This window comes from Acomys minous, assembly GCF_964271855.1.
Source record: "Acomys minous genome assembly, chromosome: 6".
In the NCBI taxonomy this organism is placed as follows: Eukaryota; Metazoa; Chordata; class Mammalia; order Rodentia; family Muridae; genus Acomys; species Acomys minous.
The window spans coordinates 11,183,792-11,205,997 of NC_140487.1; the positions used below are offsets into that span (position 1 = coordinate 11,183,792).

At 41.5% G+C, this 22,206-nt stretch overlaps 1 protein-coding gene and 1 long non-coding RNA gene across 2 annotated transcripts in view; both read left to right on the forward strand.

Moving 5' to 3' along the window:
* The window catches only part of LOC311599778 (uncharacterized protein), a gene marked incomplete at its 5' end in the record, with an annotated part of 40,106 nt that extends 32,784 nt beyond the window's left edge, over positions 1 to 7,322 (forward strand). The window contains 3 exons of the mRNA XM_084785769.1: positions 5,597 to 5,675; positions 5,918 to 6,061; positions 7,216 to 7,322. Coding sequence (XP_084641895.1) covers positions 5,597 to 5,675; positions 5,918 to 5,990 — 152 coding nt within the window. The 3' untranslated portion in view covers positions 5,991 to 6,061; positions 7,216 to 7,322. The remainder of the gene's footprint in view (positions 1 to 5,596; positions 5,676 to 5,917; positions 6,062 to 7,215) is intronic.
* Positions 7,323 to 9,380: 2,058 nt separating this feature from the next.
* Positions 9,381 to 10,733, forward strand: LOC311599780. The gene is made up of 3 exons (XR_014780007.1): positions 9,381 to 9,536; positions 10,241 to 10,303; positions 10,461 to 10,733. It is a non-coding gene; the product is annotated as an uncharacterized lncRNA (long non-coding RNA).
* Positions 10,734 to 22,206: the final 11,473 nt, after the last annotated feature.

Here is a 22,206-nt window from a genome sequence, read left to right on the forward strand (position 1 = left end):
GTGTTCCTTTACTTAATTTGATGTCCATTCTTTTCAGTCCACTCTCTATTATAAACTTTAGTGGTACCTTCTTTCCTGTGCTTATACTTCAAGATGATCTGACATTTATCCTAGCAAGTCTTCTTGGTTGGACCTTCTATACAACAGGTTTAACTAGAATATCATTATATGTTAAAGTCAACATCTCTATTTCTCAAGTATTAATATTTATTTTGGTTCTTTAAAAATATCTGTATTTTATGTGTATGAGTGTTTCACCTGTATTTGTGCCTTTGGACCATGTGTGTATAGTACTTGCAAAGGCCAGAAGAGATCAATAGATTCCCCTGGGATGGGAGTTACAATGGTTATAAGCCTCCATGTCAGTGCTGGGAGCCAGGCTCGGGTCTTTAGCAAGAGCATCAAGTGCTTTTAGCCACTGAACCATCTTTCCAGTCTATTCTAGTACTTTTTTAATGACTGATAACTTTTTTCATACCCAAGGCAGGCCTGATTCATCTTTTTCACTTTCTATCGTCTATATTTTAATCTTTGATTCTCCCATGAACAAAGTAGCATTAATTCATATGCTGCAATAAGTTACAAATCCCTGGAAAGCAGCAGTTGTACCTGATTAATTTACTGGTGTGTTTCCAGGACCTCATTTGTTAGCTGGCATAGCTGTCTATCAACATACTAGTGAGGCAACTATTCTTCTGAATCCTATATGGAACTTTCTTAACACATACACTCAAGCTGGTACTACTTCTCCCTCGCTATTCTGGAGTTGGAGCCTGGGGAGGAAGGAGGGATGTAGGCATAAGTATGGCGAGAAGATTACTTACATGATTTTAATACCCTATACTATCTGATGAGGGCAGAAGTCGTTAGTTCTTTTATTTCAAATTCCTCCTCACCTCAGCCAAAGGATGAATGAATACCAGCAGCCAGTGAGAGAAGTGCTTGAGGGAAGGTGAGGCTTTTGTATTCCTAGGACTGATCTCTACTGAGATTTCCTTGTCTTGCCATGTGCTTTTCTCTAAGTGAGGAGTCCAGGAAGGGTGGGAGGACCAATAACTTAAAAAGTAAATGTCCAGGTTTTTAGTTTCAGCTTTTACGCTTTACGCTTGCTAGGAATGAGAGCTAAAGTAACAGATCTTTTTAGCTTCTGTCTCCTCACCTTTAAAATGTGAATAAGGATGTGAATTTGAAAACATAAGTAAATATGAATATTCAAGAAACGAACTGGTATGAAGGACTTTTGTGCTTGAAGAATGTAAACTATGCGTTCTGTACTTTAAGGTGACAGACCAGAGTAACTCCATTTTGCTTAAAACTCCCATTTCTATATTTGGGTGACCTACTCCTGAACTCTGGATCTAGAAAAACCCACAAAAGATACACTTGGCACAGAAATGTAGAATAACCAATCAGCTGGAAAACAGCAAAGTACTGAAAGTCCACCTGTTCCCCCAGATCTCCCCAAAAGTTATTCCTTAGAAGTTAATGGTCTGTAGTTTGTCACTGGGCTCAAACTGGACTAGTACCAATTAGCTTAAAAGACAATATTCCCCAACCAACGTCATCCAATCATATACTGTAAAATTCATTTCTTTGTCTAAATCATTTTTAAAAAACCACACACTTTCTAAGTTTTGGGTTCCCATTCCCAGTCTAGTGTGTTGGTGAGGAAGGGAGTCCCTGCCTGGGATTGAATAAATAGCCCTCAAGCACTTGCATCAAAAGTGGTTCCTAAGTGGTCTTTGGGGACCTTGAGATCTGGGCATAACAAAGGCATGTTTTACATACAGTAGGGCTACTTGTAGAAGAAAGAGAGTGATGTTTCTAGTAATGGGCTTTCATGATCAGCTGTTCTTTTCTTTCTTTTTTTAAAAGATAGAATATAGATTTATTTTAATTTTTATTGTTTCTTTGTGAATTTCATGTATATAAATCAATCCTGTTCATCTCCTCTTCCCTTCATATCTTCCCTCTGCCCTTGTAACATCCCTCCCAAAAGAAAAGCAGCAACAACAAAACAAACAAACAACAAATAAAAATCTTACTGTGGAAGCTGCAGTGTGTCATGACGTTTCTTACAGTATACTCTTTTAGCCACATATCTTTACTTGGTAATGTTCGTTGCAATGAGTCATTGGTCTTTTCGAGGCCTCTGGCTTCTGTTACACCATCAGTCCTGGATCCTGACGTGGACTCCTCTCAGATATTCAGTTGTTGTCTTGTGTCATGGTGATCTTACAGCTTTGGATCTGCAGGACCAACCTCTTCACACTCTTCAGCAGTCCATAGATGAGACAGATGTTGGGGTTGGTCACCTCCAAGCCCAGGATCTGAGCCTGGCTGGTAGCTGACTTGCTCAGTTCCCCAGCTCTCCCACACCCACATCACCAGGGCCAGCTCTTCAGCACTGTTCCAGCCAGCTTACCTAAGTGCCACAGCTAGAAAGGAGCAAGGCCAGCTTTCCCCCTGCTCATGCCCTTGAGGGCAGCTCACAGTAACCCCCCCCCAATCCCCTCACCAAGACCAGCTCTATTGTGCTGCCCAGGTGAGGTGCAAGGATAGCAAGGGGTGGGGCCTGCTCTCCATCTCTTTGTGACCTCAGGGCCAGCTCCCCCACCTACTTCAGGAAAGGGTGTGAGGTGGTAGGGGGGTGGTATCTCCGCTGTTTCCATGCCACTCCATGGCAGATGAGGGGTAGGGACCACTATCCTGAGTGCTGCAGCTAGAGAGGGGTGGGGCAAGCTCTTCACAGCCCTTGGACATCAACATGGCCCTAGGCAACAATCCACACCAGGGATGTCTACATGGCCATTGGTGGTGAAGTGGGTCATGGGCATCAGCACACCCATGCTGCTTCATGGCCATGGACCCAGACATGGTCCTCAGCAGCAGCATGGCTGGGATACCACTAGGTGGAAGCACAGGCTACCCACATCAGGCTGTTCCTCACTGCCAGGTGGAAGCACAGGCTACCCCACATCAGTTTATTTTTCACCACTGTCACCACTCCAGTTCCACCTCTCTTCATAGTGCTCAAACCCTTCAGATGCTCTTTCTCTCCCTTGGGGCAATGGAAGGGTCTCTGGATCCAGGTTCCTACTACGTATGTGGGGTACTCCCAACATTCTAAAGCCCCGACTTGAGAAAAATAAAGTTCCTTGCATTCATCTATGGCATTGCCTGGAAAGGGTAAGAACACAGCCACTTCCCTTGAATGTCACAGTGGGGGTAAATCTCAAAGAGATCTCTCAGAGAATGAGTGGACTCCCATGATTTGCCAAATAGATTCCAACTCGGGGCTCAATTGGCAGATTGGAGGTAGATATGTTCTATGCCTTGATTAGGACAGTGTTTGCATTAACGCATGCATCTGCCAAAGCTTACTGTACTATAACTGTGGAACTGGAGTGTTTTATTGCATGAAACTTATGTTTCATTTAGTTTGATAAAATAACAAAGTAAGCATAGAATTTACTGCTATGACAATGGTTATCAGGAATAAAAAAAAAGCATAGAATGTCTAAAACTTAATGATATGTGTGGGAAAGAGTGTAAGCTTTGTCACAGGTGAAAGCAGTCTTGTCGGGCTTTGCCCATGGACACACCATGGATACTCCCTGAGATTAACCTTGAGATAGACTGGGTGGAGCCACCCTGGGCCTGGAATTCAGGAAGGGGACCTGGGGACTCCACCTGGACTATTATGTTTTTAATCGACCCTCAATGGGAGTCGGAGACCGCCCCTTACACATGAGAGACAGGTAGGCGGAGAGGAGAGTGGGGCATCAGGTTGAGACTGGATCAGGGACAAGGATCAGTGACCGGCTGGACCGGCATGCAGACCAGAGACACCTAGGGACCCATCCCGTGGAACGGATACTGGAAGGTTCACTCTTTTTTCCCTTTAATCTTTTTTCCCTCTTGTGTAAGCTAGTTGGGTTGTATAATAAAGTTTAATTGTTAAGAAACAGAGCCACCAGATACATGTAAGAGGAAACAAGAAAATACTGGTGTGGGAAACCAATATATTAATCCTGTTGTTTATTATGCGAAATATCAGTGTTTTCCTCTATTTAAAAATTGAGAAGGATTTTTGAGGGTGGGAAAGTGTGTGTGTGGTGCCAAGGAGGAAAGGCTTTGAATACAGAATTTAATGGATTTGAAAATACACAAACTTTGAGTTCTCTTGGCCTTAAATAAAGAAGGGGAGACTTTGGAGAAAGCTGCCATCTCAGAGCCTGGAGACATGTTGGCGTAGGACTTCGCTGTAGTGCCACAGGATGGGGAAGATGACTCTGTGTTTCCTCCACAGAGTCCTTAGGGGAAGAGGTTCTCATGCTACAAGTCTTTCAGGAGTTCTCCCATGGGGGACTCTCTCTGCATTTGGACTCCTTTCTGTCACACTTGAGGATACTGATGAAACAGGAACATGTGAATTTTAGGAACCTCTTTACCTTGGAGATAAAGGAAGTTGGGACTCTCACTTGACTTGTGCACTTTTAGACAGTTGAGGTAACTTTGGTGACGTGCTATGACGATTTAGAAGTTTGGATTTCTAGGCAGGAATAAATTCTGCAACCAAGAGGGTGTCTCAGATGACAAGAACTGATGAGGAAGGAGAGAAAGGTAGCCTGCTAGTGTTCTTAAAATTGGATTGAAAAATTAAAATAATTCTGCTTGCTTTAATTTTTTTTTAGGGTAGTCTCCTCTACTAACCTTCAAATTCGATACATCACTAACCTCAGTGTTTGCGGAACCCCTTCCCCCAGAGAAGGAATAACTGAGCAGTTCAATGTGTGAGGTAGAGCTTACTCAGTTTATGAAGATGAAACACAGGTCTGAAAACTTAACAATATGGAAGAACATTGCTGCCACCTAATGGAAAAGAGAAGTAAAGTCATTATTCTGCAGCATGCAATTTCCTTCGCCATGCAAGGACATCCATATATGACTCATAACTATTTATAGTAATACACTTGGATTAAAAATTAACTTATTAATATTACTTTAAATTTATTGATATTCATGTACTTTATATATGTGCTAAATATATATATGGTTGTGGAAATGCTGTGAATATGGCAAAGTATGAAATTAGCTTAATTGTGCTTTTTATGTTTATATATTTAAACAAGATATTCTGTTGTGGCCCAAGTGACATTGAATTTGCAAAATTCTTCATACAGCCTCTAAAATTTTATGATTGGTGATGGGAAACACCCATGACTTTTTTTTTTAAATATATAATTTGTTCTTTTACAACTTTACTGAGGTTGAATTTAAGAAAAGTTTAGTGATCTAGTAGATGACTCATAGATATTGATCTATTTTGTTTGAAGTACTTTATGAAATTCTCATAAATCTATGAGTTAATTGAAGAGAAGCATAATGAAAAGGGACACTTGCTGGGAGAAAACAGTTGAAAAGTTATAAGAAAGTATGACAGGTACAGGATGTCTGTGTGTGCGTGTTCATGTATGTGTGGCGGTGCATTTGCCACAAAGATAATAAGCTATTCAAGATTTTTTTCTGTTTTTAAATTATAATTATTTACAGCACTGGCAGCATTGATTTCCCACCCACTTTTTCTTCACAGGTGAAGAATACTTGGCAGGTTGTCTAGCTAACCAATGCTTTTGGATCAAACGAATTTGTGACCTCATAAACTCTAGAAGGTAAAGGAAAGGGGATGGAGGGGCGGTTTGGGATACAGGGATAGTTCTGTAATGCAGGGGCAACTCTGGAATACAGAAACAGTTTTGGAATAGGGGGCAGTTCTGGAATGCAGGGCTGACGTTCTGAAATACAGGGACAGTTCTGGAATGGGGGGGGGAGCAGGGGGAGGGAGCAGTTCTGGGATACAGAGGTGGCAGTTTTGGGATTCCTGTCCAGTCAGACCTTGCCTGGTGTAATGCAGTGATAAAGAACACCCCTACTCCAAGTGGAAGAGCGGTGCAGCATCAGGAACCCCAAGACGAATGAGAGGATAGCTGGAAAATGCAGAGAAACAGAAGGATAACTCAGCAAAAGAAGTGAGCAGTGCACGGCTCTGGGAGCGCGAGTAAAGTAAGCTTGGTTGCCCTGGTGCAGATGGTCAGCTGCTCCACCTGGAATGCATACCCACAGCTCTCTCCAGGCTGTATGCCCCTGGGGATTCTGGGAAGACAGAGATTTCTTTGGCAATGGAGATGAGGGGCATTTTGTCACTCCCAGGACTTGGAGTGCTGCAGGTAAGCACCACTCGGAAAAGAAGCTATTGTTTAAGACCAAGTTGACCCTGAGGCCTGAGAGAAAGGAACAATCACAATTGAGGTCAACCTGTCATAGCCTCAGAGAAAGTGACAATTCTAGGTCTTTGTTTTGCTTTTTTATGACAAGGTCTCCCGTAGCCCAGGCTGGCTGCAATGTTGCTCATGGTGACATTCCTTGAAGTCTTAAGCCATCTGTCTCCACCTCTGGAGTGCTGAGACTACACATGGGCAACCGCATACTCAGCTTAAAACTTGGATTTGGTTTTTAAGGGCGTGCTCAGTTTCATTTTCCTTTCTACACTTCTGATTTGGCTTGTGTATTTCTTCATTATTGGTCAATCTGTTTCATCATCTCTTGTTTGTTCTTACTATATTTCTTTGCTCTTTGGTGATTATGTCATTTCCCCCTTTCCATTCTACCCTCCAATGCCTCCCATGTACCTGTCACTCTCTTTCAAATTTGTAGCCTCTTTTCATTGGTGTGTGTGTGTGTGTGTGTGTGTCTGTGTGTGTGTGTGTGTGTGTGTGTGTGTGTATGTGTGTGTGTCTGTGTGTATCTGTGTATTCCTAAATATATAAATACAATCTGCTCTGTCCATATAATGCTACTTGTATGTAAGTGCTCTCGGGGATGAACTTCTGGTGTTGAGTAAGCACTTGGTGTGTTTTTCTTTATAGCTGTTCTTCTTCTTGTTTTTTGTTTAACCTTGCTGCTTCTTTATTTGTCCTACTTCTCTGTCTCCATCATTTTCCTCATTTATTTGCTATTTCTGTATTTGCCTTAAATAAATTTTAATTTCATAGTACAAACATTAGGTTTGACATTTTCTCTTTCGTGGTCATTTTGTGGTGTAGTTAGAAGCTTGGATGAATAATTGATTATAAGTGTGAACTTAAATATATCTTATTTGTTTTTTGTTTTGGTGTTGTTACTGTTAGAGCAGATATTTTTTCTCCTCTATAGGCATACTGGAGATTGGGTCTTTGAGACCAGAAAAAAACCCATGTAAAAGATGAAGAGATATCCAAAGGACACACACCAGTGCAATGACGATAAACAAGGCATCATGGCTCTTCCCAAAGATCACAGATCACACGTCCTCAGCTGCCAGAGGTACTGGGGGGGGGCGGGTAAAGTGGCAGATGAAAATTCAAAAGCTCACTTGTAAAGGCTATCAGTGTCTTCATAGGTGATTAAAAACAAGCAGGTGGGTGGAAAAAAAAGGACCTGGAAAAGACAACCACATGAACATAAAAGCAAAGATATATTTGAAAAATAATAAAATGAGTGAAGACTCTGTAAATCAAGTAAAATAGGTAGTAGAACGTATCATTCTAGAAAAGTTATAGAAAAAAAATCTCTCAAGGATGGAGGAGAAGATAAAGCATGTTCTGCATTCAGGCACCAGTTAAGGATAATTAAGATAAATGAAGGAGTATGGCTTCTGTTTCTAAGAACTCTGGGATGTGAGAAAGAGATCAGTGCTAGGCAATGGAATGGAAGAAGGGCCAGCAACCTGTTTATTGACACTATAGCAGAAAATCCCCCAAATCCAGGAAAGGAAACGAGCACCCATTCAAAGGAGGTACTTAGAGCTCCAAATAGACACGGCCATAGAACAACTTCCCTATGTCACATTGTAACTAAGATGAAAGAAGTATAAAACTAAGACAAAAAAAAAAAAAAAGAAAGAAACATTATTGAAAGTGTGAAGAGGAAGATCCCAGGCCACTCACAAAGGCAAACACCCAGAATAACATCAAATCTCCCAAGAGAAATGACAAAGGCCAGGAATTATATATTTCAGGCCTTGAAAAAAAAAAACCATTGTCCAACTAAGATGGACAAGCACACTCTCAGACTGAGAATAAAAGCACTGGAGTCCAGTTACCATGCAAAGGAAATGCTCAAGTAAGCCAGCATAGATGTTTTAACATCTGATGGAGTAGAGATATTTGAGGTGATCTGAATAAGAATGGCCCACGTAGGTTCACATACCTGTTTGTTTGGTCCCAGTTGGTAGACTATTTTAGAAGAAGTAGGAGGTGTGGCTTTGTAGGAGGTGTGCCACTGCGAGTGGGTTTGGTGGCCCAGTCTCTGTGTCTCTCTCTCTCTTTGCTGCTTGACAACCAGGATGTAAGCTCTCAGCTCCTGCCCTAGCACCATGCCTGCTGGCCGGCCTCCACACTCCTCACTGTGGTGATTATGGACTCACCTTCTGTACTGTAAGCAAGCCCCCGATTAAATACTTCCTTTTATAAATTGCCTTGGCCATGGGGTCTCTTCACAGCAATAGAACAGTAGCTAAGGCAAACAGTTCAAACCAAAGGACCAAGAGAGCCAAAGAAAATGACTGTATATGAGGGAAGTGAAAATTCTACCAAGAAGATATAACAATTGAAAATAAGAGTGGCAAATGTGGGGCACTTTGCAAACACGAATGGACATAAAAGGACAAATAGATCCTGCTACAGTAACAAAGAGGCACTTCAATTCTCATTCTTGTCTTTGTGACAAAGTGACACGGCAAGGGTGATGGTACAGTCAGTAAAGCACGTGTCTTGTAAGTGCAAGGAGGACCTGTATTTGGTAATTAGAACTTACTTAAAAATACTAGGTATGGTGGCATGCACTTGTAATCCCTACACTTGTGACACAGAGATAGGAGAATTTCTGGGACACACTGAATGACCAGATTAGCCTAATCAATGATCTCCAGGCCAATAAGAAACCCTGTGTCAGGAAAGAAGGTGGACAGCATTGATGAGGGTGATACCTGAGATTGTCCTGACCTGCATGTGTGTGTACAGGTATATTCACCAACCAACTGATAAATACACACATGTGTACACACACACACACACACACACACACACACACACACACACACACACACACACATGGACATACCCACATAATCAATAAAGCAGAACAACAATAAAACAAAAGCAAAAACACGTGTAAAAGGAAGGAGGTGCCTATTTTGGCTCCCAGCTTGAGGTCTCAGTCCATCATGGTCAGAAAGGTTATGCACAGCCGGTCCATACATCCAGAGTCAGGATGAAGAGAGCTGTAAGTGCTGGCACTAATCTTTGTCTCCTTTCTCCTTTTCCTTCTGTTGAGGACCTCAGCCTAATGGGGTGATTGAGGGTGGGTCTTCCCACCTCAGTTAACCTACTCTAGCAAGTCTCTCTCAGAGGATTGTTGACATCATGATTCTAAATCCTGTCACAACAAGAAGATTAACCATCATGAAGTGTAGCCTGAGAAGTGGCTCCAGCTTGGTGAGGATGCCTTATGCTGTGCTGTCCACGATGCAGTCTGCACACAGTGTTTCCTCTCACTGCATTTAGGCCAATGTCTAGTGATGATATTGGTGTTGGTGCTGGCCTACTCACATTATTCCTTAGCATTTAAGATGCAGTGGTGCACTTGCAGCTTGCCCTACTGTCTCCTCACATGGATTATAACAAGGTGCTCCCTCACCAATCCACAATTTAAGCCTGATACACACACACACACACACACACACACACACACACACACACACACACACACACACACACACGCTGTGGAAAGTCCGTTTCAACCACAGTCCATTTAGTTCTACATCTGTTGCATTCTTGTGACTGTGTCACATGATCTATTTTCTTCTAAGACCCCCAAATTTTAGGACTCCACACGGCAGTCATATGAGAGTAAGTCAGCACTCTCTGTCACCCAGGGGCTTTCTAACAAGAACTAAGACTAGTGCTTGTTTTTAATATTACTCAGTGCTAATAAAGAGGAACTACATTAACAAGAATAGAGAAATGAAAAAACACCGATGGTCCTGAACGGCAATGTGTGTGTGTGTGTGGGGGGGGTGTTGGGGGGCGGTGAGGAGCACACTCCTCTGTGAATCTAATGTAATTAATGTAGATCTATGTCTTGAGGAAAGTTTTGTTTTCAGGATATTTTCTTAATTTATTCTGTCTCTATACATTAGATGAAATTCCCCATGCGGCAACAGAGTCAATTCCAAGTAGAAATTACACTGAACACGAAAAAAGTAAGAGTTTTTGTAATCCATTAGTCAAAGTATTCATTTGATGGTAACATTGTCCAAAAGGAAATGTTGAATTCTATAATGAACATGGCCTCTCTCTCTCTCTCTCTCTCTCTCTCTCTCTCTCTCTCTCTCTCTTTCTCTCTCTCCCTTCCCCCAGGACCTAAAATACGAAAGGAAACTGACTGGTAATGGCTTGAAAGCTAAGGACCACTCAGGAGAAGGGGCTGTGAAATGGGAGTTGTGGTGTTTCAAGTACAGGCACTTTGCAGCCGCTCACCAGCAGAAGCTCTTAGTCCCCAGAGTCCTACAGGAACTGACTTCGCAGCACTGCCTGACAAGGAGCTCACTTTTATGCAGCCCCTGCAAGCCCCTGCTGGGAAAGCTCTTCCCTGTGGTTCCTGCTCTCTAGCTTGTCACCTGGGTGACCTGGGGCAAAGTACTTAGCGTCTTTAAACTTTTATCTTCTAAGTTTTAAAATAGGCATGAAGTATTGTCAGACAGAGAGGTACTGTGTATAAGATACCTACATGGTGGGCGTGGTGGCATATATCTGTTTGCTATCAGTCCTCAGGCAGCCATAGGAAGATCCTGAGTTTAAAACCAGCCTTGACCACTCGGCAAGACCTTTTTTGTTCTGTTTGTTTTTGTTGTTGTTTCTTTGTTTTTTGTTCTTTTAATAAAAGCCCATTGCCATGGCAATTATAATAATGGTGTTGTATTTCTAACATTCTAATGTTTATCACATTAGATAAGAAATCCTTATGTTTTCTTTAAAATACATATGATTTTACGTGGAACTTGAGGCTTAAGAACAATCCCTAGCTCAGGAATTATTTGCAGTTATTTGTGAAAGAGAATGATGGCTTCAGTGAAAACAGCAGCGTGCGTGTTTCTCAATCTTTCCCCAAAGGATTTTTCTCTGAGAATATGGCCTGCAACTGTTTATTACAACATGATTCTTTATTAATGATAGAAATGAAGGATCCAGGAGGGGCTAAGGTCCATGTGGCTTAGTTTTGTTTTTAAGGTTTTAGTGTTTAAACTCTGGAGCACTGGTATTTTTAATAGTAATATGTGGATGAATTAAAATTGTAACAAGCAATACTTTTCGTGGAGTCAAACAATATAAATACATATAGGAAAGAAGTTAATTAGATAAATGGCTTTTTATAGTGAATGATAGCTAGGAAATTAATGTTCTGAGCTGATTAATAAATGCTATAGAACCTGTTTTACTTTTCTTATCATAAAAATGGGTGCATAGTGGGACCACTCATAATTTTATTCCTGTGAGTACTGGTGGTAGTAGTTTAGATGTCTACAAACTCCTGTCTAGATTGTTTTCACCCCATGAGGGAGTGATTTTGAACTGTCCCTTGGGCAATGATTTTGCAGTTTTGGGACTAGCCTTAATATACATACGTATGTGTATATATATATATTGTTTGTTTGTTTGTTTTGTTTTTTCATTTTTTGGTTTTTTGAGACAGGATTTCTCTGTGTGGCCTTGGCTGTCCTGGATTCACTTTGTAGACCAGGTTGCCCTCAAATTTATAGCAATCTGCCTGCCTCTGCTTCCTGAGTGCTGGGATTAAAGATCTGTGCCACCAAACCTGGCTATAAATACTATATATATATTTTTTTTAAAGATTTATTTATTTATTATGAATACAGTGTTCTGCCTGCCCACCTGCACACCAGATCTCATTATAGATGGTTGAGAGCCACCATTTGGTTGCTGGGAATTGAACTCAGGGCCTTTGGAAGAACAGCCAGTGCTCTTAACCTCTGAGCCATCTCTCCAGCCCCAAATACTATATTTTAAAGAGGTCACTTTTCTATTTGGTCAACTTTAACTAAAATTTGGGGAAATTACTTTATAAATTATGTGGTGTGTAAGCCCAGATGTTCTTAATCTTGCTGACCTTATGTAACAATGGGAAATTGTGTTGCAACATTACAAACCAATAACTAATGAGCATTTTGCAAAACAGTATGTTCCAAACTGCACATCTTAGGAAAGATCTGACTGATAGATTTGTAGACCAAGGTTGTATGGACTTCATGAGCCTGCATCAGTACCTGCCAGCTATCTCCTTTTCTGCAGACAACACTTCCAAAGTCTCCATAGTTCTCATAAATAAGGCAGGCTTGGCAGTGTGTATTACCAACGCTGGGCCCATAAGGCCAGGTGGATTCATGGACCTATTCCAGCAAGCCTATCCAAATTGACTGGTTCCAGGTTCAGGAAGAGACCATGTCTCCAAAAATTAAGGTGGAGAGTGATCAAGAAAAGACACGTAGTGGCACACGCCTTTAATCCCAGCACTTGGGAGGCAAAGGAGGCAGATCGCTATGAGTTCGAGGCCAGCCTGGTCTAAAGAGTGAGTCCAGGACAGCCAAGGCTACACAGAGAAACCCTGTCTTGAAAAACCAAAAAAGAAAGAAAGAAAGAAAAGACAGAAGACACCATCCTTTCCCCTCCTTGATACTCATGTATACACGCACACTGACAATCACACACATATGTGCATAAACCCACATGAATAAACATTACATACCCCATACAACACACACACACACACACACACACACACACACACACACACACACACGAAGAGAAAACATATTTAAAATCATGTTTGTCCTTTGTTTAAAACCTTCTATTTCTTTCTACCTTATAATACAGTTTATGGTCCACACAGGACGTGGCTCATCCCTAATAGCCCCATGTCTTGAAATACAAGAACACTCACGCCTCCTGCCCTTGCCCACACTGCGCCCATGAAGCTTGGACAGCTGTTCCAAGTAGCTTCATGGTTTTCACCTCTTGTTTTAACTTTCAAATTCATCCTTCTCCCCACCTCCTTCCACATAAGCCTTTGCTGACCACTGCTCTGTCCACCATAGAAGAGCTGACCACTGCTCTGTCCATCATAGCAGAGCTGACCACTGCTCTGTCCACCATAGCAGAGCTGACCACTGCTCTGTCCATCATAGCAGAGCTGACCACTGCTCTGTCCACCATAGCAGAGCTGACCACTGCTCTGTCCACCATAGAAGAGCTGACCAGTGCTCTGTCCATCATAGCAGAGCTGACCAGTGCTCTGTCCATCATAGCAGAGCTGACCAGTGCTCTGTCCACCATAGCAGAGCTGACTACTGCTCTGTCCACCATAGCAGAGCTGACCAGTGCTCTGTCCACCATAGCAGAGCTGACCACTGCTCTGTCCATCATAGCCGAGCTGACCAGTGCTCTGTCCATCATAGCAGAGCTGACCAGTGCTGTGTCCACCATAGAAGAGCTGACCACTGCTCTGTCCATCATAGCCGCCTGACCAGTGCTCTGTCCATCATAGCCGAGCTGACCAGTGCTCTGTCCATCATAACAGAGCTGACCACTGCTCTGTCCACCATAGATGAGCTGACCAGTGCTCTGTCCACCATAGCAGAGCTGACCACTGCTCTGTCCATCATAGCAGAGCTGACCAATGCTCTGTCCATCATAGCAGAGCTGACCACTGCTCTGCCCATCATAGCAGAGCTGACCACTGCTCTGCCCATCATAGCAGAGCTGACCACTGCTCTGCCCATCATAGCAGAGCTGACCACTGCTCTGCCCATCATAGCAGAGCATGCGCCTGTTCTGTTCACAGACTTCTTCTCCAGTGCCTAGATGATAGAAGGGGACTAAATACATTACAAAGAGTAGCGTGGTGGAGCACGCCTTTAATCCCAGCACTCGGGAGGCAGAGGCAGGCAGATCGTTGTGAGTTCGAGGCCAGCCTGGACTACAAAGTGAGTCCAGGACAGTCAAGGCTACACAGAGAAACCCTGCCTCAGAAAACCAAACCAAACCAAACCTAATCAAACAAAACAAAAACAAAGAGTATAACACTTTGAGAGAAATGTACTTAACAATGACGCTTCTCAGCGTTTCTGTGAAGCAGAGCTAGAGGTAGGGAGCTAACAGAGGTGTTGTCATAGGCTTTGGCATTGTCAACCACCTATTACTAAGATGGTTGTTACTCATTGTAATCTCAGACCTTTTACTAAGAGATTAGGAATTAGAGAATAGAATGTTTCCATCCTTGAATAATGGTGACACAAATTTATTTGCTACTCAACTTTGTTATGTAGTTCAGAGAAAATTTTTTTTTTTTTTGCACATGAGGAAGTAAGTTTAGCCTGCTTCAATGACTTGTTCATTGGGATTCAGAAATGGTCAATGACAGGTCTTATTTCTGCCAATAACTACTTGGTATTTCTTTGGATAAGTAAACCCCCGACTGTGTCTGTTTTGTGTTCTCTAATGTTGCTGTTTCCCACTGCAGAGAGAAGACAGTCACGCACCACAGAGAGCAAACAACAGCGAATGCTATTATCTTATCAGATGGCACACTACTTTTGAGAAGGGAACAAATATAATCCTATCCCTTGAGTGAGTCAGGATTGGCACTAACTCTAGATCTTAGTAGTTTTGAGCAAATAGGTTTTTTGTTCTTGTTGTTATTTTGATTTTTGTTTTTTTGAGACAGGGTTTCTCTGTGTAATCTTGGCTGTCCTGGACTCGCTTTGTAGACCAGGCTAGTCTCGAACTCACAGAGATCCTCCTGCCTCTGCCTCCTGAGTGCTAGGATTAAAGCTGGCTTGAGCAAATGTTTTATTATTATTTTAAAAATTGATGTTAAGTCCAACACAGCTTGTCAGGGGTGGGTTTTTCATCAGAGTCACCTGGTACCTTGGTTGATGACAGCTCCTGGTATCAGCACTGGTGATCACTAAGAGTTCAGGACAGGAAGTCTGTGACGCCTGGGGCTGTGAAGGAAATGCTTCAAACCCTTCTTCTGTTTTGACCAGAACCAGTCCCATGATTACTTGAATTTCAGGTAAATTAGAAATGGAGTATAATTGACTATCAGTGAAAATGGTAGTATTCATAATGATCAATATGTCCACACGTTGACAAACATAAAAGAGTGAAAATGGTAGTATTTGTAATGATCAATATGTCTACACGTTGACAAACATAAAAGAGTGAAAATGGTAGTATTCGTAATGATCAATATGTCCACACGTTGACAAACATAAAAGAGTGAAAATGGTAGTATTTGTAATGATCAATATGTCCACTCGTTGGCAAACATAAAAGTAGTCAGTGATAGGTTTAATTCTGCTGCTAACTAGTTAGACTTTCTCTGATCTGCCTCCCTTTTTCCCTCCCTTCTCCTCTCCTTTGTTTCCTTCTTCTTCTCCTTTTCACCTCTTTTTTCTTGCCCCTCCTCCTCTTCCCTCTTCTTCTTCCCTTTATCTCTCGTATTTCCGCCCCCTTTCTCCTCCCTTTCAGAAGACAGTCCACCTGTCCTACATGACCACTTGTGGTGAAACATGTATTCTTCACTGGGTTTCCCTGGCTGACTTCTGCATAAGGGGTCGGTCAGATCTGGGAGACTCAGACCCAAGTTGCGATGCCTGCTGGCTGTCACCCAATGGTGCCAATGTTGTCCTCTCATGACACAGTGAAATGGGTGCTTGCCACTCTAACTTCTATTTGTATATTTATGATGTTAATAAAACAATAGTTTATGAAAGAAGAAAGAAAGAAGTGCTCTTGCTTTTGCAATGTCCAGCTACTCAAACCATGATTTGTTAAATGCTACTCATTCTTTGTAGGGTAGCCGCGAATATGAGAAACGAATGCAATACCAAAAAGAGGAACTAAATTGTGGCTTATATAGCTTGGCTTTATTTAGAAGTGCAAGTAAACAGAATGAGTGTGCAAAGAGCAGGCGGAGAGCTTGACTATTACAGATAATAGATCTAAGTCATCATCAAAGGTAATTTTCCTTTTGAATTGCTAGAACTATAAAGTATAGGATTACTCATATTCATAAACTAATGTCTACCTTACCTTTAAATATTTATGTGCTATTAACTTGTAACTTATGCTTGTTCTATAAGTTAAGGACCTACTGATCATGTTTTCAGTGGCCTTGTATGTTCATTACTGACAACGTTTTATTGTAGTACCGCAGTGATGGCTTTGATATAGAAAAGGGAAAGGGTAAACTGAGCAACTGAAACTTCTAAGCATATTTTTGCACATGCAGAGATGTGGCAAATTTTGTAGAGAATTGGAATAAATGTATCTCTCTGTATGTAGAATTATTCTTTGTGATTAATTAATTAAAGTCATGGCACCATTTGGGTAATATAGGGTTTATTTGAAAGGCAGGAATAATCTTGACTGCAACAGGTGGCAGTGAAGAAGTCTTGAAGACGGCAAAGAGGAGCAGACAAAGTCAGCAGCCACAGAAAGGCCTTTATTATGGGCGAGGCAACACATAAGTACCGGGGGGTGCCCTGGAAGAAAGGCCCTCAGCAGAGCAGAGGGCAGGCTGGGGAGGCTAAATCCAAAGTTCTCCTTGAGGGCTGGGGTTTGGTACCATCCTCTAAGAGTTCCCTCCCCTATCCTTGATGGCTGATTGGCCCATAGCTATTGTCTAACATGTCCTGACGCCACCTTAAACTTGTTATTGAGTCTGTGCAGCAGAAGGCGCCCTGCTGGCAGGAGAAAAGGCTATAAGTCTTTAAGTGCTAGGCTTTGTCTCAGGCTGGTGAGGAAGAAGCCAACCATGCTCTTAGTTTCCCATCTTCATTACCGAGTTCTGGTCTCTCTCCCTGTCTACCAATCATGGAACTACCTACCTGCTAGACCTTTAGCAGCATCTCGTGCTATGTTCTGTATGAGTCGAGTACTATGCTTTCAAAAGAAAGGACGACACTAACATTTTAACTTATTAATTTTTTAAGTGGGGGAAGCACATCAAAAATTAATCAAGTAGTTTTGTATCTCAGAACTTAAAACTTTTCTCATTTGCATATCACTAAACTTTCCATGAACACACTTTTCAGCTTTTTAGGTATTGGATCAAAGTTTATTAAAAAGTGGAAAGTGAATTTTATGAGCATAGTTAGAATGTGAGCTTATTAAAGTTGTCAAGAGGTATATTTACTTGCTTCAATTATGTGACTCCAACAGGAAAAGGAATTTATATCTCATGTTTTTGGACAGCTATGCAATTTGTCTTGTACAGTTTAGATATTTCTTTTGCATAAAGTACACAGTTTCAGCTGATATTTCTTGCTAGCATTGAGGAAAAGTTACAGAAACAGCCATAAAAATACTCCATTGGTTATAAAATCGAACAGAAATATTTTTGTTGCAACACACCAAAGATGTGCAGGTGATGTATGTAAGATTGAATTTTAGATTTTTTTATGTTGATTTCCTTATAACCTTTACCACATCATAGCTTTTTTTAAAAATATTCGTAGTTAAATTTGTGCCATTTAGGTGCATTTGCTGATATTATTTCTTAGAAGAATGTTATGAGTCATACACAGAAAGGTGAAATGTGAATGCGAGCCACACAGTATACTAGACAAACTCAAATGTGGAAAAGAGAGAAATGTCCACATTGCAAAGTAAGTTTAATTTTGATACACTGATATGGAATTTGATGAGCATCACAGAATGTCCTTATGGAGATGACTTCAAATGTGGCAAATAAGCCACTGGGGAAAATGTCCTCCTTTTGACCACTGACAGAATTCTGCCTTAAAAGGATAATCTTGGGTGCAGGGACAGGGAAAGCAAGTCCTCAATAGTTCCTGCCTCGCAAATATGTCTGTCAGATATATTGGGCCAGAAGCAGAAGATGATGCTCCAATGTGTTAACTCTCTGGGCAGCAAACTGTCTCTGTCATTTTTTTTTTTTTAAATTTGGAAGCCCCAAACCTGCACTCCTTGTTTACTCAGGTAATTAATTTTATTCTTTCTCAAGTCTCTGATGGGGTTGAAGACCAAATAGTTTAGTTTCACAATTAAGCTTAGTTGTCTAGGGGTTAAGATGTTTTTAGGTCTAGATAGATGTTTTAAGGATAGAGACGAGATATGATAGATATTGACAGAAAGGAAACCTTTTCATTGCTTGCCTCCATTGCTTCCTTTTGTCAGTGACTTTCATTGCTCTATTTGTCCTTGAAACTATGAAGTGGTGATGGTTAGATTCCCTTCTTCCCGTTCTGGAGTTTGTTTGTTTGTTTGTTTTTTAAGTCAAGTTGGTTATTTGACAATTTCATGTGTATTTAGTGCATTCTGATTTTATTCTCCCACATTCTCTTATCACTCTCTAACCTTCATTACATCTTCACTTCTCCCTACATGGGTGGTTCCCGCTCTTCCAGATGTTGTGACCCTTTAATACAATTCTTCCTGTTGTAGTGACCCCCAGGCATACAATTATTTTCGTTGCTACTTCATAGCTGTAATTTTGATACTGTTATATCTGTGTGTAATACAGTGTAAATATATGTATTTCCTGATGATCTCAGGCAACCCCTGTGAAAGAGTCATTTGACTTCGTAAAGGGACTGTGACTCACAGGGTGAGAGCCACTGCCCTATGTGGTCCTTTCTCAGATTCATGATTTTTTTTTTTTTCGAGACTGGGTTTCTCTATGTAGCCTTGGCTGTCCTGGACTCGCTTTGTAGACCAGGCTGGCCTAGAACTCACAGCCTGCCTCTGCCTCCCGAGTGCTGGGATTAAAGGCGTGCGCCACCACGCCCGGCTAGATTCATGATTTTTGATTTTGTTTTGTTACTTGTTTAGATTAATCAGAGTCGTGTGTATCTTTTGGAGCCTGCAGGGGTCACCAATAGGTACACACACACAGCGAAAGACAAGGATGCCACCTTTCCTTGAACCTATTCAGAGAAAATAGCTCAGCAGTGGGAAGCAGGGCTCCTTGGGACCCTTCTCCATCTTTGCCTGGCTGTTGAGGGGCCCACTCTTGTGCATTCCCAGTGCAATCATCCCTAATTTAGAATTTGTGATTGAAATGCCAGTGCATTGCTCATAAGGTGACATTTTCCAGCCCTTATCAGCCCCCTACTCCTGCAATATTCTGTGAGCCACAGAGATGATATAAATGCCATGTTTAAGGCTGAGCATTCAGCCATCACTTACTGTGAATACACCGTGCAGTCATAATGTCTCATGGCAGTTCACTAGAGAGAAGTCTTTGACTGATTGAGGGTAATTGTTCATGATTATAGATATGCATATTTACAAAGTGATTGGCTCTGTCAACTTAGCTAAACAATAGAATTAAGTTTCCTCTAAAGTCCTATGGCCTTCCCTGCCATGGGATTTGTTTGATAGGTTTGCAGTAACATGTGTGGATTCCCTCCTGTGGAATGGGCCCTAAGTGAAGTAAAATGGTATTTGTTTACTGCAGCAACAAGTGGGCCTATCTTGCCTGGTTGGTTGGTACTTCAGTTGATAGCTTCACATCTAGGTAAGACCATTGGTGCCTTCTCTCTTCCTAATTCCATGTAGCACCTTGAAACTTCCCAGTAGAGAAGAAGTTTCCAGTTCAAATCCAGCTTGGCTTCTATATATGATGCAAGCCAGATGCACAGTGCCTTCAAGAAAAAGAGTCATAGCTCTGTGGGCAAGCAGCAGCAGTGACAAAAGCCTCTAGAGTAGCGTGAAAGATAGCCTCCTTGACCAATGACTTGTAAGGAGTTGCCCCAAATCCAGCATTGGCATTTTTGTTTAATAACCGATAGCATAAGGTAGAGGCTTTTTCCCACAGGACATGCAGGACATTTCCTTTCCAATGAAAGTTTTTTAGTTTGATTATAAGATTGTAGATTTCCATATGGTCTATACATAGCTGCTTTGTTTTGGTTGAACTTCCCTTTGTCTCCCCTAGCTGCTCACTTCCTCTATTCTTAAGCCTTTCAATGCCCTGTAGTCTCTACCCCCTGCCCCACCCCCCTGCATATCACCTACACTATACTACCTGCCCTCTGTCAGTGCACCTCACTGCCAGTGGCCTATTTCTATACTGTTGGCCTCTAAGGACCTCTAACTTAGGCACATAAAGTTAGAGATTCAAACGAGGATCCACATAGGAGAGAGCGAGCATCCAGCATGCTTTTCTGTGCTTAGGCTTTCTTACTCGGTATACTTTTTTTTTCTAGTTTCATCTATATAAGAATCTTGAAGTCTTGTGTTACTTGTTTTCATACAGGTTATGACAGTTTCAGCTTTAAGCAACGTGAGAAGTTTCGCCAGTGTACAGTTGCCTTATGTGTCTTATGGGGGATGGGAATTCCATTCCACTGAGGTGTGGGTTTGATTCATTCTGGCACTCGGATTTACCTCAATCCCAAATCACTTCTTTCTTGAGAGTATTTCTGCCACTGAAACTATTTCGGACTTGCTTAGATCTCCTAGGCTTCCTAACAAATAAAACATTTCTTTTGAGCTCTAGGGTCTGTCTTTGTGGGTAGAAATACCCTGGCTTTAAAATATTGCCTGTAATTCACTGAGTTCAAGGTGTTCGCTGCAGGTGTGTCCGTCTAACAGTTGTAACCCTGTGTAAGTGTGCAAAAAGGAAAGTGCTCCTGGGCTGTGATCTGAAGGCTCCTGGAAGCTGTGCTCCAGAGAGGACTGTTTTGAGGGCACAAGTAGGGGCAGTGTTTATATACAGCTTCTTGCAGAGGTGGAATATAAACATTTCATCCTGTTTTCTTGGAAGTATTTTGTTATTACACAGTGACCATCATTTGGGAAGGGAATTTAAAAAAAGAAAAGAAAAGAAAAGGCCAGGTCACCTAGACTTTTAGGAAGAAAAGAGAAACCAGTGTGAAAGTACTGGGTTTGTTACTTACACATATTATTATTTATTTATTATTTTTCATATGAAAACAATAGCATCATGAATTCTTCTAAAGGTTGAGGAAGACAAGGAACAGTGGTTATTATTTAAGATATAGTTTTACTTGTATTTTGTTATACTTAGCCATGTGTGAATTTTCATCGATGACATATATACATATATGTAATTATGTATATATACATATATATCTATCTACCTTCACACACAAAACATATACATACATATTTATGTAGATAAAGATACCTGGTGATAAAATATATGTATTGAGATACCTATAGAGAAATAGAAAAACACACACACATTCACACAGTGAGGGTGAGAGAGATTTTAAGAAACTAACTGGCACGACACTGGTGAGCTGTAAGGCTGGAAATTGAGTAAGAGATAGAGTTGCAGTCTGGAATTGCATATCTGTTCTGCTAGCCAAAGCAGCATAACAAAAGTAGGCTTTCTGTGCTGTTGTCCTGAGGCAGATTTACTTGTGCTTTGGAGAACCTTAGTAAATTTTCTCTTACGGTTTCAATTGATTGAATGTGGTCCAGGTTCATCTACAGTCTAATGTTTTTTGTTTTAATTTTAATCACAATTAAAATATTTCTACATTGAAAGCCCTAGGTCAGTCATTGATCAAATAAACTGGGAACCATCGCCTACCCAATAGAGTAATATAACTTCAGCCCTGAAAAACCCCAGCAGCAATAAAATCCTCACTCCTATAAACCAATGTTATAGAATCAAAGTCCATTTTATTCATAATTTAATTTGCAGTAGATAGAACATAACTTTTAAGTAACTATATGAATAAGCAGCTATATTGCATCCTTTAATGCATGTCTATGGTTAATAATCCAGCGATATCTGGAGAGACTTTGTACCAACTCTCTTCTTTTGTCCACTGCCAGAGCAGCTGCGAACCCATAAACACTTATCAAATACCAGGGCTAAGGAAGCTCATCTGAAGGCCCCTTACTTCTCGCCTCTGCTGGCACTTCTTCCCTTCCTGCCCAGCCCTGTGCTTAGCGTAATTTGGGCCACTGTGCTCTGTTTGCAGAACTATACACAGCAAAATGCTGGCAGAACCTGACGGTGGTTTCCCCACTTCTCTCCCTCCTCCCATTCCCATTCCAAGTGCCAGGATCCCGCAGCTCC